General features: G+C 39.3%; 1 protein-coding gene across 1 annotated transcript in view; it reads left to right on the top strand.

The window, feature by feature from the left end:
• The window catches only part of NFKB1 (nuclear factor of kappa light polypeptide gene enhancer in B-cells 1), a 150,628-nt gene that overhangs the window by 122,289 nt on the left and 4,118 nt on the right, over positions 1-24,221 (top strand). Inside the window, 11 exon segments of the mRNA XM_006893113.1 lie at positions 644-745; positions 1,919-2,092; positions 3,399-3,540; positions 7,329-7,443; positions 11,784-11,985; positions 12,657-12,826; positions 13,373-13,475; positions 18,421-18,545; positions 20,596-20,662; positions 21,359-21,531; positions 22,295-22,475. Of these exon segments, the coding sequence (XP_006893175.1) occupies positions 644-745; positions 1,919-2,092; positions 3,399-3,540; positions 7,329-7,443; positions 11,784-11,985; positions 12,657-12,826; positions 13,373-13,475; positions 18,421-18,545; positions 20,596-20,662; positions 21,359-21,531; positions 22,295-22,475 (1,554 nt within the window).

Below are 24,221 nucleotides of genomic sequence, written 5' to 3' on the forward strand. Positions count from 1 at the left end.
TTATCAAAGAGTCTTTAAGGGTTTATACATCCACCAAAAATGTATGAGAATTGGCAGCATCAACTGCTTGTTGTTCTGGGGTTTTTCCCCATTTAGGTTTTCTGTGTTGTTTGTTTTTCTGTCTCCTAAGTGAACAGTCCGAGTTTGGGAAGTGATCACTGCTAACCTTAGCATGATTAGGAGGAGAAGATTTTGTCTGCCTTGAATGGCTCTGAGGAAGCTCTGGTGGCATAGCCTTTAGGGAGCTGTGCTGCTAGCCCAGAGGTGCACCATTCTGACTGTTCAAATACACAAGCAGCTCCAAGGGGTAAAGACTTCTTCCCATGAAATTTGTAACCTCTCAAACTCCACCACTCCACTTGAAGGGTCAGCTAGAGTTGGTTCTGAATTGATGGCAATGAGTTGAATGGCATTTGAACTGCTCTATGATGCTGCCCAGGTACTTCCTAGATGCCTATAGGTAAATTTTTCCAAAGTAAGATTCTCTCTGTCCCAGTAATCCCCTGAGGTGCCTTACTAGAAATAATAGATGCCGGGCACCATCCTCTCACACTAAGGGCGTGATTTTAAAAGGAAGCACTAAGGCTTGCCAAGTCTTTTGAAATTGTTTATAATGTCTTGTTTGTTGTATTTGCCTTTTCAGGGTATGGCTTCCCCACCTATGGATTTCCTACATACGGTGGAATCACCTTCCATTCTGGATCCACTAAATCTAATGCTGGAATGAAGCATGGTAAATCATACTGTGTGTTTTGTTTTTCATTCTGAAGTAAAAATTTTTAAAATTAATATTACAAGTATTTTGTTGTTGTTATTTTTATATGTTGGGTCACTGCCCCTTTTTCCATCAGGAAACTGCTCTGTAGACCATCTTACCACTCTCTGGGTGGCATAAATTAGTTGCTGCATGGTTGATTCTGACTTATGGTAAAAGGTTTTGTTTTTTTGAATAATTACTTGTCACAGCCCTATAATTTTGGAAAACAAAATTTGAATAATGCAAATAAACTAGGAGATATTCTTTTCAAAACATCATTAAATTTTGTAGAGGATATAAAGGCTATTTTAGATGCTTTGTTTATATTGATGTATTTCCTTTGTAAGTGTCCTAAATGAGGGATAATATGAGCATCAAATAAGGGACATTTCAAGTTGACTATTCAGGAATAAATAAAGTTCCACATCTATGTATTCTCTCTGTTTTCTCAAATATGCTTTTTATAGGGTTGATATTTCCCACCAAATATATCCTTTAGTAGAGGTTCTTACACCATATGTTCCTATATTTATTATACTCCATTTTAGTGTTATACATCTACCTAGTGAAGAAATAATACAATAAAATATTCCTCCTTAGTTAGAATGCTTAGTTTATGGCAGACACTTTAACATATTTGATTGTGATCATCATGACTTTGTATATAAAATATTAGCATTACCAGTAGTATTTCTACAGACAGATGATCCTGAGGTTCAGAAAAAAATTCCTTGCTGAGGGCAGGTAACTATAAATGGAAGAATCAGGATTTGTACCAGATCTTCTCATAATACAAAGTTACCTGTGAGGTAGCATGATCACACCCAGCAGAGCAAGATCAGAAGTGGTGCTGTGACTAGATGACACACTAAGGGATATGCTTTTAACAACTTAAAATTTTTCACTTTAAAAATTCCTGGAATTTATCAAAGAGCAATTTCCTTTCTTCTTCTTTACAGATAAACAAGGGAAGATGTAAATGTTTAGAAATGATAGTTTAAAAGAGCTCTAACACATATTACCTATGATATAACCCTTTCAAAAAAATTTTTTTTAAGCCTTTCCCCCTCATCTCATTGTAGTAAACTTGCCACACTAAAACCATGAATTAGGACTTAATAAACTTTAAAAGGCTAATGTTTTTGTCTTTCTTTATCTTAGGAGCGTCTAAAAAAGACCATGAAGATTGTAACAAAAGTGATGACAAAGATGCTATAAATCTTTCTGGGAAAGTAATTGAAACCACAGAGCAAGATAAGGAATACAGTGATGGGCATGATAGGGTTACTCTGACGTATGCAGTAGGAATGAAGGAAGAGAATTACAGGTTTCAGGGTAAGTAATCCACCCTCATTACATTGTATTGGCTGAGGGTGGGGGGCTCTTTCCTGAATAAAGATTTATTTTCTGTTAGTGTAAAGAGGACATATCAATACCTCACACACTGTGCCCTAAAAAAAATCCTAGTATTCCTTATACATCAGTTGAAAAGCATGTGTCAGGTCATTTAAGTCACACTGAGCTTTCCATTTTCCCAGTTTGAACTTTGAACGTGAAGTACAGAAATTTACATGTACATTCTGCAGTCATAATCTGACAGTTGTTAGGCTCTGTGATAGATAATAATCTTCATTTTTAGCTGACAAAAGGCAACTATTTCTTTAACTTCAGTAATCAGCCTTCTCTGGAGTATAAATTAATGGTCATACTGACATGGAAATTTACCAGAAACATGTTTTCCTGTCAGTTACCCTCTTTGAAAAATTAGCATTAAGAGAGACTTTGACCCGTTTTTATTAGGCTATTCATCATGATTTTAGTTCAGCCTAAATTGTCCTCAGAGGACTATTTCTTGTGTAGAGACATAAATTACATATTTTGACTCAGCGTCACTGTGATTTCTGACACAGTTTTTTTTCTTTCCTACCCCTTTGCAAATTACAAATGTGCTGACCCTGGTGGTGTAGTGGTATAGCTGCTGTTCAGTGGAAAAAAGATGTGGGTGTCTGCTCCCCTAAGACTGCAGCCTTGGAAGCCCTGTTGGGTCAGTTCTACTCGATCCCATAGGGTTGCTGTGAGCCAGAATTGACTTGATGGCAATGGGTGTTTTTCACTTTGACAAATGCACAAGCTGTGCTTAGCAAAGGGGCCATATAAAAAATAGGCCAAGTGCTGGATTTGGCTTGCAAGCCATAATTTTCCAGCTGCTGATCGTGAAGAAAGCAAATTTTACAAAAGTCTGTTCAGGGCTGAGATTTTGCTTTTGACACTTTCACAAGATAAGTTACTTCACTGAAAGCTTATTTCACCAAGAAAAAGATTATGTTAAAATTGTAGCAAAACCCTAGTCAGTTATCTGGGGATTGCTCATTTGCTCTTAAAATAACAGATACTTCAGAACATTTTTCCCCTAGGAAGCCATGTACAGACACTTTCAGATCAGTCTGTAACTGTATTTGTGAGTCAGCCAGTGTCAGCACTTTGTAGTGAACACAATCCAGAGACACTGAAATGCATTTTGACCTAAGATGCTGTATTTGAGGTGTCATATCAGGGAAGCTGATAGTTTTAGCCTCAAGCGTGCTTTATCTGTAAAGCAAATGTAGAAGAGTCACCCCTGCTCATGCTCTCTGCCTTGCAGATAACCTCTTTCTAGAGAAGGCTATGCAGCTTGCCAAGCGGCATGCCAATGCCCTTTTCGACTACGCGGTGACAGGCGACGTGAAGATGCTGCTGGCTGTCCAGCGCCATCTGACTGCTGTGCAGGACGAGAATGGGGACAGGTGAGTCAGGACATCTGCATGACAAGGGTTGTTTTCAGCAAACGGAAAGACAGAAAACCGTGGCCCACAGAACATGAGTAGATAAACAGATGACTGTTCAAAGTTGTTGTTCTTATGTGCTTTCTAGTCGCCTATGACTCATAGTGACCCTGTGTACAACAGCTCTGAAGCCTGCCCTGTCCTGAGCCAGTCTCACTGACTCCAACACACCTACCCCCAATTGCCTTAGTTATTAGGTTCTATACCTAGAAAATAGTATGTCAGTAAAGCAATGTAGCATAATTTGTTTCTCCTTATTATTGTTATAATCTGTTAGATTCTAGAATGGCTTGGAAGTATTCTTATCTAAATCCCTGGACTGTTATCTCAACTACATATTTCCATCCTGTTGTGGTTGTTAGTTGCCACAGACTCATCCCTGACTCACAACAACCTTAAGTATGACAGAATGAAATGTTGCTTGATCCTATTGATTGGTATGTCTGAATCCACTCCGCCAGCTGTTGTGTAGTGACATCCAACTTAAGCATCTCATCTTCCAGAACTGTAGGATCTATAAGCTTTCCACTGGCTCTTCTTTGGAAGTAGACCCCTACGCCTTTCTTCATAGTCTCTCAGTCTGGAAGCTCCACTGAAAACTGTCCACTGTGGACGATTCTGCTGATCCTTGAAATATTAATGGCGTAACTTTTAGCATTAAAGAAATGTGTGAGCATCCCCAGTACAAGACACTGGCAGATAGGTGGAGAATGTGTAACAGAGTGTTAAAAAATAAAATAAGTAATTAACATTCTCAGCTACTGGTCCCTTCTCTCTGACTGCCTTTTGTTAATAGTTACTAGTCTGTGACTGGATTAGACTGATGACCAGTCCTGCCTGTGCTGTGTGGGAGTCTAAAATTCCAACTTCATGCCTTCCATTCCTGCTCATACTCAGATCATATTTGCAAAGCCACTTGACTTCCTTCTAAAATGGTTCTCTCCATTTTTTTTCCATGAGCTTTCTAAAATGATCACTAACATCTGTTAAAAACAAGAGGCAGCAGCCTCCAGATTCAAGTCAAGTACCTCATCTAAAACCTTCCTAAAATAGTGTCACTAAGAAATCCTTTTCTGTGGAAGAGCTATTAAGGGCTATTTTTCTTTTAAACCTCAACTTTAAAACTGAACCAATTGCTTTAGGAAAGTGCCAAGCTCAGGGTTTCAAGCAGACCTTTGTTCTCATTCCTTGCAGCATAACCAAGGATGTGGTATAACCACTGGCCTTGTTCTACAGTACGAGAGGAACTGTACAGCCTTCTTTGTGTAATACCATGAACAGCAGATGAGTTCTGCCCACCCAAAGGTTAAATAATCCATTTTGCTTTCAGCAGCACATGACCACAAGAGACAGGAGTCAACCAAGGCAGGGCAAGGACTATTTTCAAGGACCTGATCAGTTGATAAACTTAAGAAAAACAAATATATACAAGTTAGAAAGTGGATGTTAGTGTTCAAAGGAGATAATGTAGAAAGGAAATGAGGTGTGTATACACACACACACACACACACACACATATATATATATATATATATATATATATATTCCAGTGGGTATATGCATATGTGAAAGGAGTTTGAATATAGGAGGAGAAGCTAAGGAAGGGTTCTGCCTTGGACAAGCAGATAAGGCATTCTTAAAACTCCTTCATAAAACTCTATAAACACACTCAGGTGGACTCTTGAGTGTTTGCTAATTCTAGAGGCCAAAGAGGTAAGGACCTGGGCAGACCATAAGGGAGCCCACCTAAGAGTGGAGACAAAAGGTGATTTTGAGCCATCACAGCTCAGTCTTCTTGTTTTTACTGAACTTTTCATCCTGTAGCCATTAGTCATTACAAAAAAAAAATTAAGAATAATAAAATCTATGTCATTGGGGAAATTCCCAAGAGGGTGTGAAGACTCATGGAGGAGGGGAGCAGACTTGTGCCATGAAGTGGTAAGGTGCACATGGAAATTCTTAGGCAGTCTTTGAAGGACAGCATTTTTCCTAGTAAGTTTGCATCATCAACAGACTTCAGGCACCTTCCACATGTCTCCTTCAAGCATTGTATTTCAAGAGACTATATTGAAGCCCTGAAATCATTCTGAAAAAGAGCTCTCAGCGATTAATTCACAATTTATGCTTTTATCAGCCCTTTTGAGCCAGTGTTACAACCAAATAAAGTATATTGCTATTACTAGAAAATAAACCTAAATAAAGTGACACCTAATTCCTTCAGAGCAATAGCAGGTGTCTGTGGCTATGAGACACTTTGAACGTCTTCAGTATCTGAATCTATATGTAGAATAGAATACTCATATTCATAAATTAAGTTCACCTGCAGCTGGGTAGAGCAGTGTGTGTGTATGCCTTGAGTGAAATAGCTTAAGAGATTAAAAAATGGCTTTGGAATAAGACAGACCTGGGCCTGAATTCAGCTTCCCTATTTACTAGCTTTGTTACCTTGGTTGGATTATGTCACACTTAGAAGTGTCTGTTTTCCTCCTCAGAAAAAAAAAATAATAATACCTACTTTGCAAGATGCTTGTTATGATAAATAAGATAATGTATGCAAAGGGATGAGCCTAGTATTTCATACATAGAAGTAACCAACCACTCAACAAATAGTTGTTACTTTCATTGTTATTGCTTGCTTGTTGCTAATTAATTTTTTAATTTTATTTTATTAATTTTAATAAACATTTATAGAGATTTTGGATTTTCATTCATTTATTGTTCCACTTTTTTCTTTACCCTTCTCCCAGTTCCCTCCTCTCTTTGAAAAGCAAAAGATAAACTTCATTGGTATACAATCCCCTAATGAATTTTAGAATAAAAATATTTTAACAATTAAAAAAAGGTTTCTAACACTGATGCTTAGAATATACGAGTAATTTTACCACATTAATGTAAACTCGATAGTTTTTTTGTTTTGGGTTGGTTGTGTTTTTTTTTTTTTTTTGCTCACACTGTGTTCTAAAGACTGTAAGGATGTGGAGGCATAGAATCTGCCCCAGAGAAGATCACAGCACAGAGAGGAGACCTGAGGAGCACACAGAAGCCAGGATGTTTTTTCTCCAATGACATAAAGTTTAAACTAATTTGAGGGGAAAAGTATCCATCAACCAAACAGCGAAGAGGAGCAGGTCCATCTTAGGCAGAGCGGACATTTGTCGGGGAGAAATTCAACACTGATCTTCAAAAGTTTGAAGAGTTAAATAATAGTTAAAAGTCTAACAATCATTCTCTTCTCTAGGAAAGTCTTAAACTAAAAAAAAAACAACAAACAAAAAATCAACAACCAAACAACCATGCTTGTATTTTAGAAGGAGAGTGGTTGACCTAGGTGAAGGAGCTAAATTTTCTGAGTAATGCCTGTACCAGATAGAGAAAAGCAAGAAGAAAAGGTCCCTGAACCCATAACAGGAGGCTACAGTTCAAAACTTGGGTCTCCGTGGGTACCTTTGTGCCTTAGGGATTCAAATATTATGGATCAGAGGGTAGACAGACGCTGTCACTGAGTGTCTCAGCCTCTGGACAATGCATGGCCCACCTTAGATTTAAACACAATATATAGATTCAGATCTTTTAGAGTTGTGCTTCATTCTGTTATTTATATATTCACAGAGTCAGCCAACTCAGTGACATCTAACATCAATCAGTAAAATGAAGTATAAAGCCTACAAGGCTATATTAGAGACTGTAATCATATGATGTTATCATTATTAATATTTCAGTTGACTGTTACCATTGTGTTTTCTTTCTAGCGTCTTACACTTAGCAGTCATCCACCTTCATGCGCAACTTGTGAGGGATCTGCTAGAAGTCACGTCAGGTTTGATTTCTGATGACATCGTCAATATGAGAAATGATCTTTACCAGGTAAGCAGAAATCTCAAGAGCACTGAAAGAAAATCCACTTTTTGTTTTGTTTTTGGTTTTATTGTTATATAGGCCTGTCTGTCGTTTGCCTAAAAATTGAGCCACTGGAATGAGTTTTGTTCCCTTTTTCAAGGATGACTAAGGGCCACAGTCTCAGATTTCCACTAGTCTCGACTGAACCAGTAAACTTGGCTTTTTTACATCTTTGTGTTTTTTATTTTGTTAGCCATTTTTCACTCCCTCCCTCCAGGATCTTTAACTGTGATCCTTTTTAGAGTGGGCAGCAGTGGTAGCTGGACACTCTCTTCATTCTGCCAGTCTCAGGAGCGTGAAGCCCTTTGGACCAATTGTTTTTATACATCTTTGTTTTGCTTTGCTCTTCTTTGTGTTTGGCCATGAAGAGACCAAGACCTTAGATGGCAACTTAAAACTTCAAACCCCAAATTATGATGCAGAACCCTGCCTTTGTGGATTGTGTGATACCAGTTGACCTTGATATCCCCTGAGTCTCTGTTCCTGAGACTGTAGGACCCATTGTTGTTTCTTGGTTTTCTCTTGTGTGAATGTGTGTGTGCACATGCACACCCTTTTAAAAAATACTGTTGTTATTCTGTACAGTCAACTTGGAACCAACTCATTGCTGACCCTCCAGCAAGTTTTCAGAAGCAGTAATCACATGGTAGGAGATTGTCTATCCTTTCTCCTGCAGCTCAGTTGCTAGATTCAAACCTCATGCCTTTGGTTTGACAGCTCACCTCCTTATCACTAAGCCATCAAAGCCCCTTTCTTTTCTTTTTTCTTTTAAACAAGTGAAGCAAAATCTTTAAACATGCAAAACCATAAGCATCTTTGCAGGTAATCTCTTTAAAGCCTACTAGTTGGAGATACTATTATGCTGCTGGGATTCTTGGATCCACAGGTGAATAGTTGTTTAATAACAGTCAGCAGCAATGAAAATCAGCATCCTCTTGGGAGAAAGCAAACTTAAAACTCATTCAAACCCTTGGTCTATTTTAGAGGTAGATGCTAGAGTGAAAATGTCACATCTGTCAAGAAAAAGAAACCTTTTTAAAAACAGTCTTTAGAAACCAATAACACAAGAATTTTGTGGACTGTGGCAGTGTCCAAGTTAAATGGGTCTCAAATAAAGGGAACACAAGAAAGGTTAAAAGGTTACTTGGAAGAGGAGAAGATACCTTTCAAAAACAGCTCAACATGAAGAAAACTGTGAACTCTTGGGCATTTTGCCAAATTTGGTAGAAATAGAAATAAAGTGGGCTAAAAAATAACAACTCTTTTATAGAGATCTTCAGATATGGAACAGAGAGTAGTTAGCTGGGCACCCAAGGGGACCACCTGAATGGACCTGAGGGCAGATTTCAGCCATGAGAAAGGAGGATTGAAACTGCTGGGCCAGAAGCAAAGCATCTGTGCTGGATGCCTGGGGCTGAGGCCTTGCCCTCCCCTTTGGGTCCAGGCTGCAGCAGTGCAAGGTGGCAGAGGGATTCTGTTCCTGGAGCCCTCTCACGCCCCTCCCTTGTTTGCTTTCTTCTAATTACCTTTCCTCCCACCTCACAGTCCTCTCTGCTCTTGTGCCTTTCTCAGCTTCCTGCATTACCTCTTCTCTTGATCCAAAAGGTCTCCTGAGTACCCCACCCCCAGATGAGACGATGCGTTCAGATCCCTGATTCGAGCACATCTCTCACTTTTTTTTTCAATTTTATATGATTTATTTTCTTTTTGTTGTATAAAAGAGTATATGCAAAAAAAATTTTTTTTAAAAAAAACAGTATATACCAATTCAGCAATTTCCACATGTATAACTTAGTGATATTGATGACATTCATCAAGTTGTGCAACCATTTTCAGCCTCCTTTTTCAAGGTGCTCCCTTCCCATTAGCATACACTCACTGCCCCACACTCGTGTATAATTATTTACTTTGTAAAGATACCTGTTGTGCTGCTTTATTTTAAAAGCTGGTTCTTTGATTTTTTTTTTTCTTTTCGCAAAGCAAAAGTACTAAATGTGCACATGTAGCTTTTGGTAAATATTTTTAACTGTGAATAGTTATGATAGGGAAAAATAAGTTTCTCATGTGATTTAATGTACTACATCTCTCTTGCTATTGTAATTAATGTCAAAAGGAAACTCATGCTAGCAATTTTTCATTGGCTAATAACAGAAAGAAACTAAGACATGGTCTTCATTGTAACTAGGATATGGTCTGATTTTAGACTTTCATTTAAGGAATATCTTTAAACTTTCAAACCATTTGGAGATTTGGTGGTATTTGAAAAGTAATTTGGCGCAAAAGGCTTGAACTAAAACTTTAGAACTGCTTTTTATTTTTTTTAATCATCACAAATGAAGTTAGAAATTAGGAGTTGTATCTTCTCAATTCTCCATTGAAAGTCTCTTTAACGTCATTTCCTATACATCAGAGTCAAGGACTTATTTCTATTTCTGATTATAAATAGGCTTTTCAAAGGACATAGCACAATGCAGTTAATAGCTATGACTTATTATGTGTTAGAGCCTTCTGGTGGCCTAGTGGTAAGGAATTGCACTGCTAACCCAAAGGTATGTGGTTCAAATCCACCAGTTGTTCCATGGGAGAAGGATGGGCAGTCTACTCCTATGTGATTAACTGTCTGAAAACCTACTCAACGATCAGCTATTGGTCAGTTCTGACTTGACAGGACACAACAACTACCTGTATATAAATACATACATATCTATAAATATATGTAATTATATACAGGTTATTGTGTGCCATCAAGTATATGTATTTATGTGTGTATTTTTCATTGCTATCATGTTGGAACTGACACACCAGAAGGTTTTTAGAGGCTGTAAATCACATGGGAAGAGATCGCCTCTCTTTCTCCTGTGAAGACACTGGTAAATTCAAACCACCTGCCTCTGGGTTGGCAGCACAACTCATTATTCAGTAAGTCATCAGAGCCCCTTATAGTTTGAGACTGAATTTCTCTGGAAAACTGCAGTCTTTGTTCTTAAGTTCTTTAACTGATTGGATGAAGCCTACTCACAGTTATACATGCTAAACACATTTGTAAAATACCTTCATGACTACACCTAAACTTGTGTTTGATTAGCTAACTGGGTGTATAGGATGATTGTGTTTGAAACACAGTTTTCAAAACATCTCATTTTCATTTCCCTGACATGTACTGCTTTGTTACAGAGTAGTCAGAGGTACCCTATAGCTCCTGTTAAATGTCCACACTTCAGCTTTTCTGCTCTGAAGTGTTGTCCTGGTTATGACATCAAGACTCCTCTAACACTTTTTTGAAAAATGAATATTGGCAGTAGGCACGCTGCCTTAATCTGTCTCAGGATCCAGTCAGTGGAGGAATAGGTAGTGAGGCCTCCTTGCACATACTTTGCATGTGTTACCAAGAGGGACAAATCATTGCAGAATGACATCATGCCTGGTAAAGTAGGTTAGTTAGTGAAAACCCTTACCAAGCAAGATGGTTTATGCAGAGGCCCCAACCGTGGCCTCAGTCATGGCAGTGACTGTGAAAATGGTGGGGACCCCAAGCAGTGTTTTGTTCTAGTGTATATTCATTTGTTCTGAATTGAAGCCAAATTGATTGCACCAAACAACTCTGTATGTTTGTGTGTGTGTGTACACGCACACGCTCGCATGTGTACATATGTGTACACACACACACTACTATATAGATAGATAGACATGTAAGAGTTAATCTGAGACTACGAGGTAAGAAATTCTACAATTGAACAATGGGAGCCAACTTACTGCAGCAAAACCACTAGACTGATGGGTTATAAATGATTACAGTTGATCAGTCTGTATCTTCTACCCCTTAGAAAGGAGTGTGCCTTAGAGGCAAAGATGGTAAAACTTTGCCTCTCATACTTCAGTCATGTTTCTAGGAGAGTCTATACCTTGAAATGGACATCATGTTTGGAAAGGTAGAGTCAGCAAATGAGTGGGAGACTCCCGGTTAACAGCAGCAATAGGCCCAAGTGTGTCAGAGATGATGAGGATGGCACAGGATAGGACAGGATTCAGGTCTTTTGTTCATAGTGTTGCTATGAGTCATATTCTATTAGACAGTTCCTAACATCAACCTTTTCTCTGGGAAGCTCAGGTGGCCTAGTGGGTAAGGAGTTGCACTGCCAATTCCAAGGCAGGTGGTTCAAATCCACAAGCTGTTCCATGGAAGAGAGATTGACTTTCTCCATTTGTGTAATTTACAACATCTGAAACCCTGCTAGAGAGTAGCGATGAGTGGGTTCTGACTCAGCAGCAATGACCAACAATAATCACCCTTTCTCTACTCTGCCCAGACTCCCTTGCACTTAGCTGTAATCACCAAGCAAGAAGATGTAGTGGAAGATTTGCTAAGGGCCGGGGCTGACCTCAGTCTTCTGGACCGCTTGGGTAACTCTGTTTTACACCTTGCTGCCAAAGAAGGCCATGATGGAATTCTCAGTATCTTACTCAAGCATGAAAAGGCAGCACTACTTATCAATCAACCAAATGGAGAAGGTAAGAGACAATAACATATTGTGGTTTCATTGCCTCTATAAGATTTCTAAATATCTGCTAAGTATTGATAAAGACATTGTATTAGATTCCCGCCCAAAAGTACTTCCCTTGGTCACCAGGGGTTCCTCATTCCTTGTAGGTATTTCTGGTGCTTGCTGTAGCTAATTTCTTTTAAGGATGCTTTGTGGTATCTTGTCAAAGGTAAAAATCCCAATGCATGGGTAAAATTATAGATGATTAATTTTTTAAAAAAGAAGTCCCTCTTTTCTGTGTACTTTATCATTATTAGGTATTCTATATGAACATACAGAAATATAATTGTTCTTTTGAAATAATATTTATAAACCTCTTCAATAAAAAATTTCAAATAGAGATAAAATGTCAAATACAAGAATAGGAGGCTGGTCTGTACAGTACAGAGAAATATCATTCGTACAGAGAATTTTTATTTGCTCTCACTTATCTCCTAAGAACCTAATGACAGACCATGGACTCAAATTACAGTGCAGCACAATGAACTCATAGTCACTGTACAGAACATCTGAAGTAGATATACACTGTGCATGGGATAAACCGTTCTCTTCAGCGTTTGGTCTTTTCTTCCATTTCACTGAGGGCCATCTAGTGAGCGGTCTCCCGCCTCCATGACTGCCTCTGTGCTTGGCCCGCAGGTCTGAACGCCATTCACATAGCCATGCTGAGCAACAGCATGTCGTGTCTGCGGCTGCTGGTAGCTGCTGGCGCGGATGTCGACGCTCAAGAACAGAAGTCTGGGCGCACGGCACTGCACCTGGCGGTGGAGCATGACAACATCTCCTTGGCTGGCTGCCTGCTCCTGGAGGTGAAGGACTTTTACTCATCTTTGCTTTAAATTCTTAAGGGGGATTCAGTAATATGGGTGGTACAGATTTCCTGCTTGGCTGTGGACAAAAAGGTTGATGGCTCAGGTCTACCAAGAAGTAGATAGGCTTGCTAAGCTACTTCCAAAAATCTAGCCATTTAAAATTATGGAGCATAGTTCTGCACACATCGGATACCATGAGTCTGAATCTCTTCACCACAACATGCTTGGTTTCAGTGAATTATATCATTATATATGTTTTTTGTATGTATACTATTATTATATTCTAAATTATATATTATATATATTTTTTTTCATCCTCTACTTAGCTTTATTTATTTAGCATCTCTGAAAAGTTTCAGAGTATCAGCTTCAAAGATTGTCTCCCAAGTGCCTCAAATTAGAGATTTTTTTTTTTTAATGGCAGAGTCATCACAGAAACGAGGCTAGCAGTAATGATTGAAGGGATCATGCCAGCAAAGAGAGGTGGGGAGAAAATGGAAAAGGAACCTTCCACTAACTTTCTCTGTGTGCGCTGGATTTCAGGGGGATGCTCATGTGGACAGCACCACCTTTGATGGAACTACACCCCTGCACATAGCAGCCGGGAGAGGGTCCACCCGGCTGGCAGCTCTTCTCAGAGCAGCAGGTAAGGCAGCATGGCTGTCCTCAAGAAACATACTGCCAGATCTTTCCCCTTTACTTTACCCTTCCCTCTGTCCACCCATCAAAGTGTGTGACCCTATGAGATCTGGTGTGAAAAATAATGTATAAGAACTTTATATGTAAACCAGTATAAAATAAAATATAATAAAAGAAAAAAAAAACATGAGAAAAAAAAAAGAAACCTACTCCAAGGAATGCAGGCCTATGTAATGCAAGGAATAGAACTGCCGTGAGTTACCTTCTTTAAGCCATAATCCTGCTGCTGCAAGTCATGGGTCACCACCATAAAACCTGTTTAGACTAGTAATCCCAGGCTTCGTTGTGATAATCATGCTCATTTTCACTCTTAATTCATCTGTTTGTTTTAGGGATTGGTTGCTTAGACAAGGGCTCTTCTTAAAGTTGATTTTAATTCCTCATAGAAGAATTCTGGGCAATACCCATCTCTGATCAAGTCAGAAGTTGCCAGAAGGAAAGGTTTATTGATAGAGAGATCATTTAAAGACTCATTTTTACAATAAAATTCTCTTGGGTGTTGAACTCATAAGGATAAAAAAAATCCTCAATAAACAGACTTCCTGTGCATTGAGTACTATTTTACTCAAGGCACTAACATAAAAATTACCTTAGTTCTTAACACTCCACTGTTATCCAGAATGTTCAGACTCACCCAGCATTTCCTTAGAGGGATGATGTAGCCATCTTGCCTAAAGACTTATTCAAAGCTTAGAAACCCTATAGGGCAGTTCTGCTGTGTCCTCAGGGTCTCTAGGAGCCAGAACTGAAAACAATGGGGTTATTGGTTTGTTTGTTTAGTGTTGTCCTTACTATGAACTAAGTTCTGTCCTTCTATACTCTTTATATACCCTCTCTCATTTAATTTGCACAATAATCCTTGGAGATCAATGTTACTGTTATTCTTATTTTATAGCCAGGGATATAGACTAGAGAACCTAAGGCCCAGTCCCTGAGTTCAAGTGGATGACAGAGCTGAAATCAGACCCAGCCTCCCGAACAGCCAAACTGTCCTCTTTACTAGGTTCCTCTTCCCTGCCTTCAGCAATCTGTAGAAGTTATTCTACTAAATCCTTACCAAAACTTTGTAAAGTATATAAAAATACTACTGTTCCTTTTTGAAATCTCCGTTTGGTATATTTAAAATAACAACAAAAAAATCAGCGAAATTAGTATCTCAGGCCTACACTGTCATATTTTATTTGCTTAAGAGGACTTTTAAAAATATTTTAGAAGAGGAAAGGTTTATAAATCCATTATAATAGAGTGAGTTAAAATACTATCTTAAAAAAAGGTAGCCCAGTTATATTACTCAGCCTTAAAGAGAAATGAGGTGCTGATGCAAGCCACAGCATGAATAAAACAAAACATTGCTGGGGGAAACAAGTTAGTCACTAAGGGACAAATATCGTATGATCTCATTTATATGAAAAAACAGTAACACCAAAGTGCTCTAATGATTACCAGGGCAGGAGGGATTTAAAGGAGAATCATTGTTTAAGAAGCAGTGAGTTTCTGTTTATAGTGATAGAAAATTTGGCAATAATATGGGTGAAGATTACACAACATGATTAATGTAATTGAGATCACTAAATGATACACATGGAAAAACATTGGCTTGGCAAATGTTGTGTTATGTATGTTTTTACAAGAAAAAGAGCTGTCCAGAAAGAGACAGGATCTTTTTCTCTAGGAATATCACTTTTTTTCTGACAAGTAAAATCATATCCCATATCAGCAACATCCTTTCTTTTTTCCATTGTCAAATTGAATCTTCTCTTGAACAGGAGACTCTGATTATAGTGCACATGTATAGTTTTGGAAGTTATTTGTTCTAATTAAGATGCCTTCATCCAAGAGCTTAAAACCTTAAAAAAAAAACACCTTGTCTTGAATTATCAGAATTCCTTGTAAAGACTAGCAAAAAATAATTTCTTCATTATTTAGATAAGAAAAACTCAGTTGAGAAACCAGGTGTTGTGTTCAAAATGGCGGCGCTGAACTGCCCACCCAGAGGCTCACAATTTGAATCCACCATCTGCTCCATGGAAGAGAGATGGCCCCTCTCCTCCTATGCAATTTACTGCCTCTGAAACCTGCTGAAGGGTCAGCTATGTCTCACTTCCAACTTAACAACACATACCAACAACAGTATGCTCAAAAAAGAAGATCCCTCAAGAAACAGACATAACTTGGGCCCTCCAGACTATTAAATGATTTACAGGACAGTTAACATGATTGCTCCTATTCTTACACTTACAGCCTCATAGATCGAGGACTGGAGAGTTAAATAAGGATGTAACACCTGGATGCATCTTTGGTTATCATTAGAACACTCTCATCACTGAAGTTGACACAAATAACCGTGTTCTCCCAGAAATAGAGAAGCAAGTTCTTCTTAAAAGGATGTGCTGAGCTCACCATTATTTATTAGATATTAAGCTAAATGCTCTCTCAATAAAGTTAGCTGTCAGCCTTTGACAAGTAATTCTAGCTCTAATCTCTTAGGTATTTTAGATGTTTTCTTGCTAGACACAAAAGAATAGACTGAATTTCTCAAGAGTCAGAAACCCCAAATTTTCAAAGCCTACACATCCTTACAAACACTTTCTGTTTTTTTTTTTCTCTGATGATCTTTACTTAGGGATCTGTGCTGCACCCAGAAATAAAACCAAGTATGTTGTTTTTAGACATCTAGTACTTTTGCTCTATTTCTTTGTTTGTTTTTACTTTTTTTACTAGTTTATTTACAAAACTCGAATACAAATTCAAACAAATTATCATATTATACAACCCAATGATTAATCTCTCCTCCCCCTGTACATACACATTCCTCTGCTTCCAGCCTCTCCCACCCCTCCTGGATCCTTAAACTCATTCTACAATAACAGTTTTATACACTATTTATCCTTATGGGACTGAGTTAGTTCACTCAGCATAATGCTCTCCAGTCCTTCTCAAGTTAGGTAATAATTAACAAAGTCATTGCTCCTGCCTGCTGCGTAGTATTCCATTGTATGAATACCATAATTTCTCAATCCATTCGTTTGTGGTTAGACATTTGGGCTGTTTCCATGTTCTTGCAATGATAAATAGTGCTGCACGAACATTGGTGTACAAATCTCAGTTTGTGGCTCAGTTCTCATGTTCTCAGGGTATATTCCAAGTAGTGGAATAGCTAGAACATATGCAATTTCTGTGTTCAGCTTTTTGAGGAACCTGCCTTCTAGAATGGTTGCACCATCTTACAATCCCACCAACAATGTATTAGAGTTCCTTTCTTGACACATCCTCTCCAACATCTATTACTTGCTGCCCTGTTAAACTTTGCTACTGTTACTGGAGTGAGATGATTGTGGCTTTGATTTGCATCTCTCTTATTAGCAGGGATTTGGAGCATTTCTTCATGTGTCTGTTTGCCATTCTAATATCTTCCTCTGTGAAAATTCTTTCTATGTTTTTTGCCCATTTTGTAATTGGGTTATCAGTCTTTTTCTTGTGAAGGCCCAGGAGTGTTCTATAAACTTTCGTTATAAGACTCTTGTCTGAGATGGTATTTATTACCAAATGTCTATTCCTAGTCTGTAGGTTTTCTTTTCACCCTGTTGGAAAAAGGTTTTTGATGTGCACAGGGATTTAATCTTTTAAAAATGTGCCCTGTTCATAGATAGGAAGACTCAATATGGTAAAAATGACAATTCTACCAAAAGCAATCTACATGTTCAGTGCAATCCCAATCCAGATACCAAATTCATTTTTCAAGGAGATTGAAAGGGAAATTATCAAATTTATTTGAAGAGACAGAAGACCCTGAATAAGCAAAACACTTCTGAGAAACAAAAATGAGATTGGAGGCATAGCACTCCCTGACCTCAAAACCTACAACACAGCAGTGGTAACCAAAACGGCATGGTACTGGTACAATGACAGGCACATAGACCAATGGAACAGAATTGAGAACCCAGAAAAAAACCCAGCTATCTATGGTTAACTGATATTCAACAAGGAAATTAAAGCTATCAAATGGAAAAATGGTAATCTCTTCAACAAATGGTGCTGGCAAAACTGGATTTCCACCTGCAGAAAGCTGAAACAGGAGCCACACCTCACACTGTACACAAAAATCAACTCAAGGTTGATCAGAGACCTGGGAGTAAAGCCCCAAACCATGACATTCATAAGAGACAAACTGGGATCAAGCTTATAAGCACTAGTCCGAGGTATAGACTGCCAAATACAACCAGAAATGCACAATCTAAAGAGATGTGTGCTCTTCAATACACATTTGACCTGTTAGGACCTTAATTCCAAGGATGGCCTAGTGGTAAGGAACGTACTGCAATCCCTAAGGCACACAGTTCCAATCCACCAGCTATTCCTTGAGTGAAATATGGGTAATCTCCTCCTGCGTGATTAAGTCCCAAGGATGTGCTTAGTCCCTATAAATTGTTATCCATTAGACCCTAGATTAAAGATGCATCATTTCATTAGAAAATATTAAGGAACTAAACATGAAACTCAGATTATTCTGTCTTTTGGGTTTTTTTTAGAACGTCCTTGGTTATATGCTGTCATTATGTGCCATGGTGTCAAAACTAACTTACTCTTAGCACTCTATGATTCTTGAGACATTGTGAATCACATAGAAGAGATTGCAAGGGGCAGATTGTGGGTTCTAACTGCTTGCCATTGAGTTAGCAACACCAGTCTTTACACACTAGTTATCATTAAACATTTTAATATCCCAAAAAAATTAGAACTTAAGGGAAATTTTCTGTATATTTCAGTAGACACATGTTTTATATTTAAAAATCATTTCCTCTACCAGTCATTATGCTTTGTTTTGGGAATTTTTGTGCCTGCAGATTGAAAGTTTCTCAGTTGACTTAACACTGTGTATCTTTACCACTCAGGAGCAGACCCTCTGGTGGAGAACTTTGAGCCTCTCTATGACCTGGAAGACTCTTGGGAAAGAGATGGAGAGGATGAAGGGGTCGTGCCTGGAACCACACCTTTAGACATGGCTGCCAACTGGCAGGTGAGTGATGCTCCAGTCTGTGGTGGTGGTTCCTCAGGTAATGCTTAAGGAAGGTAAACACAAATGGTCTTTCGGGTTCTTTATTCCCCAAAGATGATGACTTATTTTTAAGAAAGTCTGATTGATTGACAAGAGCCATATTTATCTTGAAAAACCTATCCTTGAAAGATCTAGGTCAGCTGAGTTCTAAGTGTTAAAAGTGGATGCCTAATCAGATCAGTGTTAAGATTTGGCAGAGGGTTCTAAGGGAGAAAACACAGAATTCACAGAAGAGTTATCCATCCTGAACTCATGCCAGAATTGTTAGCACCTCAATTTCTGACATTAGGGGAAGTGTGATGGTTTGCTCAGAATTTAGCTAGGTGATTTCTGAATATAAAAAGAAACTGGGAACTTCTCTATCCATAAATACAGACAGAATCACTACATTTCAAGGCTTTTTTAAAACTCCACTCACTGAGATCTAAAGGTTAAAACGTTATTAGCTCTCCTTGGCCCAGGGAGAAGAGCTGTAGACAGAGTTCCAATAACTACCAAAATGAAATATTTTTGAGGGGCCAGTGTTGTTCCACATCCAGTAATGGCTCCTCGTGGCCCTTTGTTTTTGAGCTGTTGAGCCTGCTTCTCTCTTTTTAGCACTGCATTTCCCCAGAATGCCTCACCACAGAAACTTCCCACAGAACAATAACCCACTTCAGTGACCCCGACTTGTCATTGCCCAGGTTCTCTAACGACAAAACAACTACAGAAAGGCTTCCATAGCACTGAATAAAATTCCTCATCTAGTGATTTAATGATTGTACTAGACTCTCATTAAAATATGTCATGTTAGAAACCTAGCCCAGATCTTGCAAGCACTTACACATCTTAGTATGAGCACGTTTCTCCCATTCATTTTCATAAATGTTTTACTAAAAGCGACCAACAAGAGAACACAGCTACAGCCTTAAGAAAGCTGAGCCTTGCCATGACTCAAACAGATATATGCACACCTCTATTTATTACTGCATTGTTCACAATAGCAAAGAGATAGAAACAACCCAAGTGCTTATCAATAAAAAAATTGGTAGAAAAACTATGGTACTTTCACACAATTCAATATTATGCAGCATTGAAAAACAATGAATTTGTAAAACATTACACTACATAGGTGAGCCTAGAAGACATTATGTTCAGTGAAATATCTCAGTCACAAAAGGACAAATACTGAATAACACTACTGTTATAAAATAGTACGGACATGGCGGGGGTTAGTAGGAAAATAGGCAAAGTGAATAGATAATGAACACTGCATTAGGACAGATGAGGAGAAGAACGGTCCAAAAGGAATGTATGATTAGGCATCATATGTATGACAACAATCTGGAACAAGGAGTGCATTGCAGAGTGGACTGGGGCAAGGGAAGGGAGGAAAATGTGCAACAGTGGATGAAAAGAAAAGATAGAAAGCTCAGCCCTAGCTTTCTCAAGGAGGTATCATTGACTCTTACATTGGCCAGATATCATTGGCCAAGTGGTAACCAATAGTGGCCCAGACTGCCCATTTTTCTCAGAAAAATCTTGGTTTTGACTCCATAAGCTTGTCCTTGATACCCCTACCTACCTCAAGCAGTTGCTGTAAGACACAGCTTCCTTGCCTAAGAAAACCCAAGCCTATTCTTTCCCCAAAGGGCACACATATACCTCGTGATGATAATCTTTCCCATTTCCTCCCACCTTTGGGGAACTAGGTCTCCTTAGAAAGACATGCTGCCAGATTTATCACAAAGAAGCATATTACCCTTTGTTGGTTGTTGTTAGGTGACATTGAGTTGACCAGAACTCAGAGAGACTCTATCAGGGATGTCAGCAGGTCTCTGATCCTTCCCGTATTCTGTGCCATCTTCATCAGCTCTAGTAGCTGTTCACTTTCAGTCCATCTTGTTGAGAGTCTTCCTTTCTTTCTCTGATGTCTTTTTCCAAGGAATGGCCCCTCCTGACAGCATACCCAAGTATTACCTGAGTGTAGTCCAATTAATGTATAATATTTTCCCATTTTTCTTCCCAACAGGTTTTTGACATCTTAAATGGGAAACCGTATGAGTCAGAGTTTACATCTGAGGATCTATTGGCACAAGGTGGGTTGTAATAAAAACCACAGTTCTTTTAACCATTACTGTCAACACACAATCCTATATAGTTATGTTATGTACGATTGAGTCAGAACCAACCCATATCTGACCCTCCAGTTGTTTTTCACAGACAGTTAATCACAGGTGAGGAGATTGATTGCTTATCTCTTTCCCTCAGAGCAAGCTGGTAGATTAAAGCAGTGTGCCTTTGAGTTAGCAGCCTTCAAAGTAGAAAATTAGTAGAGTCATGGTGGCACAATGCCTAAGCACTAGATGACTAACCAAAAAGTCAGTGGTTCAAGCTCATCCACCAGCTTCGTGGGAGGAAAGACCTGGCTCTCAAGCCATAAATAGTATAGCACAGAAAACCCTGTGGGACAGTTCTCTCAAGTCATACAGGGTCAGTATGGATTTTCTTGGACTTACTTGCACATAGAAGAAAAAAAAAATTGGCATTATCCAGAATTTAATGTGAAAGACACAAGTGTTTATTTCAGAATCAAAAGGTTATGGAGAATATCTGGTTTGACTCTACTAACAATATACAGTGTCATTACTGGGCTGAGTTTCTTCTGACATTGAATTAAAGTAGCTTGATTGCTTCCACTGGAGGGTGGAGGAAGAGCCCTGTAGTAATGCTCAAACCATCCAGAATGTCTCCGGCAGGTTACAACAGATGGGTTTCTTCTTCATTTCCTCCAGGAGACATGAAACAGCTGACTGAAGATGCAAAGTTACAGCTCTACAAGTTGCTAGAAATTCCTGATCCAGACAAAAACTGGGCCACCCTGGCACAGAAATTAGGTCTGGGGATCCTTAACAATGCCTTCCGGCTGAGTCCTGCACCTTCTAAAACGCTTATGGACAACTACGAGGTAGCACATTGCCGTACATGTTTGACTGTTTTTATTCGGCTTTATTCTATTGCTGTTACTGGCTGGCCCCACTACCTCTTCCCTCTCCTTTAACTCTGAGGAAGAAAACCAGTCCTTGTTTGAGGTCAGGGAGGATGGCCTAACCAGGAGGGAATTCTGCTTTCTTGACAAGGCTGTTTTCATGTCCTTTGCAACCTCTCCAGGGTCCCTGAGAAAATACTAGAACTTTGATCCCCTCAACAAACTGGATAGACAACAATAAAAATGCTAATCTTTTTTCCCAAAAAAAGATATGTGTCAGGACATGCAGTCAACTTTCTGTGAAGGGGCCCTTACCTGGTGGTGCTTTCATTTCTAAAAATAAAAGAAAAACATGAAGTGGAATTATTTTCTGCTGAGAATGGTATTGTTAGCTATTGTTTCTCGGTGATTTTGAGAGCTTACGCTTGCACAGGAATACTGCCTGAGCTTCCCCCTAGGTGGGGTTTCACTACCTCAGCATTTTCACTCTCTCTCTGCTCACTTTTAACCGCTCTCTCTGATTTCCTGAGTGGTGTTTGAGCTGAAGCAGGAAACTTGATTCAAACACTGTATTTTCTTTGCCACTCCTGCATAGTCTTTCCAGCACTACTCGACTCTGAGCAGAGGAAACCGTGTGGAAGAGGGAAAAGGATATGGTGCTAGTGTATATAGTGTGCCCCTGGGTGGTTCTGTGCCCGCAGGTTTGAGCACAGAGTATACTTTCTTCACATCTTTCTCACAGGTCTCTGGAGGGACAGTGAAGGAGCTAGTGGAGGCCCTGAGGCAGATGGGCTACACGGAGGCCATTGAAGTCATCCAGGCAGCCTTCTGCGGCTCAGGAACTGCAGCCCCCGGCTCAGCGAAGCTGCACTCTCAGACGTGCCCACTGCCTCTCTCACCTTCCTCTACGAGGCAGCAAATAGGTATGAAAAATGACACGAAAGGCAGTTTTCCTTCTCCCTGCCTCATGTCTTAAGTATTCTTGAGATGTGACATTTCCGTTTTCCGCTCCTCATTGCCTGTATATAGTTTTCTTTTTCTTTTAACTTTTTATTGTCAATTGAGTGAAGGTTTACAGAGCAGATCAGTTTAACACTCAACAGTTCATCAGTATTTTGGGTGGAAGTTTACAGAGCACGTTGATTTTACATTTAACAGTTCATGCACATGCTGCTTCACGATTTCAATCCTTACACTTTTTCCCTATGTTTTCTGTTTGCATCCCTTCTTACTTGTTTTGTAGCCCTCCCCTGCCTTCTGCACTTTTTACTTTGTCAAATGCTTACTCTTCAGTCTCAAATGCTTTTTATTCTATGGGGAATGTACTTCCCTGGTAGGACTGTTCATCTTATAGATAGATCTGTCTATTGCTTGGTTGATAGATTAACACATTGACTATAACAGTGGGCTCAGGTGTATCTTGAGGATGGCACAGGATAGGCACAGTTCAGGTATGTTGTTGGTAGAGCCACTGTGAGTCATACTTGACTCAGCAGCATCTAATAACAACAATATTGTTTATTTGAAATTGAACTGTGGGAGGGAGTTCAGGCCCAAAGAGTGACCAAGTGACCAAGGGCATTGGTCATTCATGAATTCTGTCAGTCTCTACCACCCTGTAAACCCGGTCTCTATTATTTTGAGTTTCGTTCGATGTATCTGTTAGGGAGCCCTCCCTGTCTTTGTGTCAGGAAGCCCCAGTGGCATGGACTGTAGAGAGTTGTGCTGCTCACCCACAGGCAGCACCTCTCCAGAGGTTCAAATCCACCAGCAGCTCCTCATGAGAAAAATGACCAGTCTCCCCTCATGTAAATTACAGCCTCCCCAAAACAAACTAGCATGTCAGCGATTAATCCATTCCAGCTCAACAGCAATGAGAGAGAGATGTATTTGTCTGCCCTAAAACAATCCCACCTTCTGCCTCTCTTGACATGGCCATTTGGTGGAGAATAATGGCCTAGACGTGTGTGTTTCCCTCAGATTCACAATTCATTCTTGTTGGGTTGTTATGTGCTATCAGATTGTAACCAATTCATAGCTGATCCTCTATCACTTTTTCAGAAGCTTTCAACTCCATGGAAAGAGATTGCCCATCTGTCTCCCATGGAGCAGTTGGTGGCTTCGAACACTTGCCTTTGGGTTCACAGTGCCTTTCTTTACCCACTAGGCCACCAGAGCTCCAAACTACATTTAAAAAAATTAAAATGGTGTGATGGTTAAATTAAATGTTGTTTCTTTAACTTATTTTAAAAAGAAGGTGAGCTACACAAGGAGAGAAAATATACTGCCTGCAGTTTGTAGTACTTCTAGCAACAAAGACCTCAAACTGATTCCGTGATTTACCCAATAAACTCTTCCCAGTTCCTCATCTCCATGATTGCCTTTACCTCAGCTCCTTCTGCTGTGTGCCTGGTCCTTAACATTGACCAGTTCTTCTGCCTTTAGCCATTTCATCTCCCATCCTAACTGAAAGAAGTGATGATGATGAAAATAATGGTGATGGTGTAGAATTGGTTCCAACAGATAACTGACCCTCTGGCAAGTTTCTGAGTCTCTCACGTGGATAAAGACTACCCACTGGTAGATTTAAACCACCAGAGAAACACAGCCTTTTGGTGAGCAGCAAAACTCTACGAATTACCCCATCAGAGCTCCCTGAAAAACACGTG

The sequence above is a fragment of the Elephantulus edwardii genome, unplaced genomic scaffold, assembly GCF_000299155.1.
Source record: "Elephantulus edwardii isolate Elephantulus edwardi_28Jun2011 unplaced genomic scaffold, EleEdw1.0 scaffold00122, whole genome shotgun sequence".
Lineage (NCBI taxonomy): Eukaryota > Metazoa > Chordata > Mammalia > Macroscelidea > Macroscelididae > Elephantulus > Elephantulus edwardii.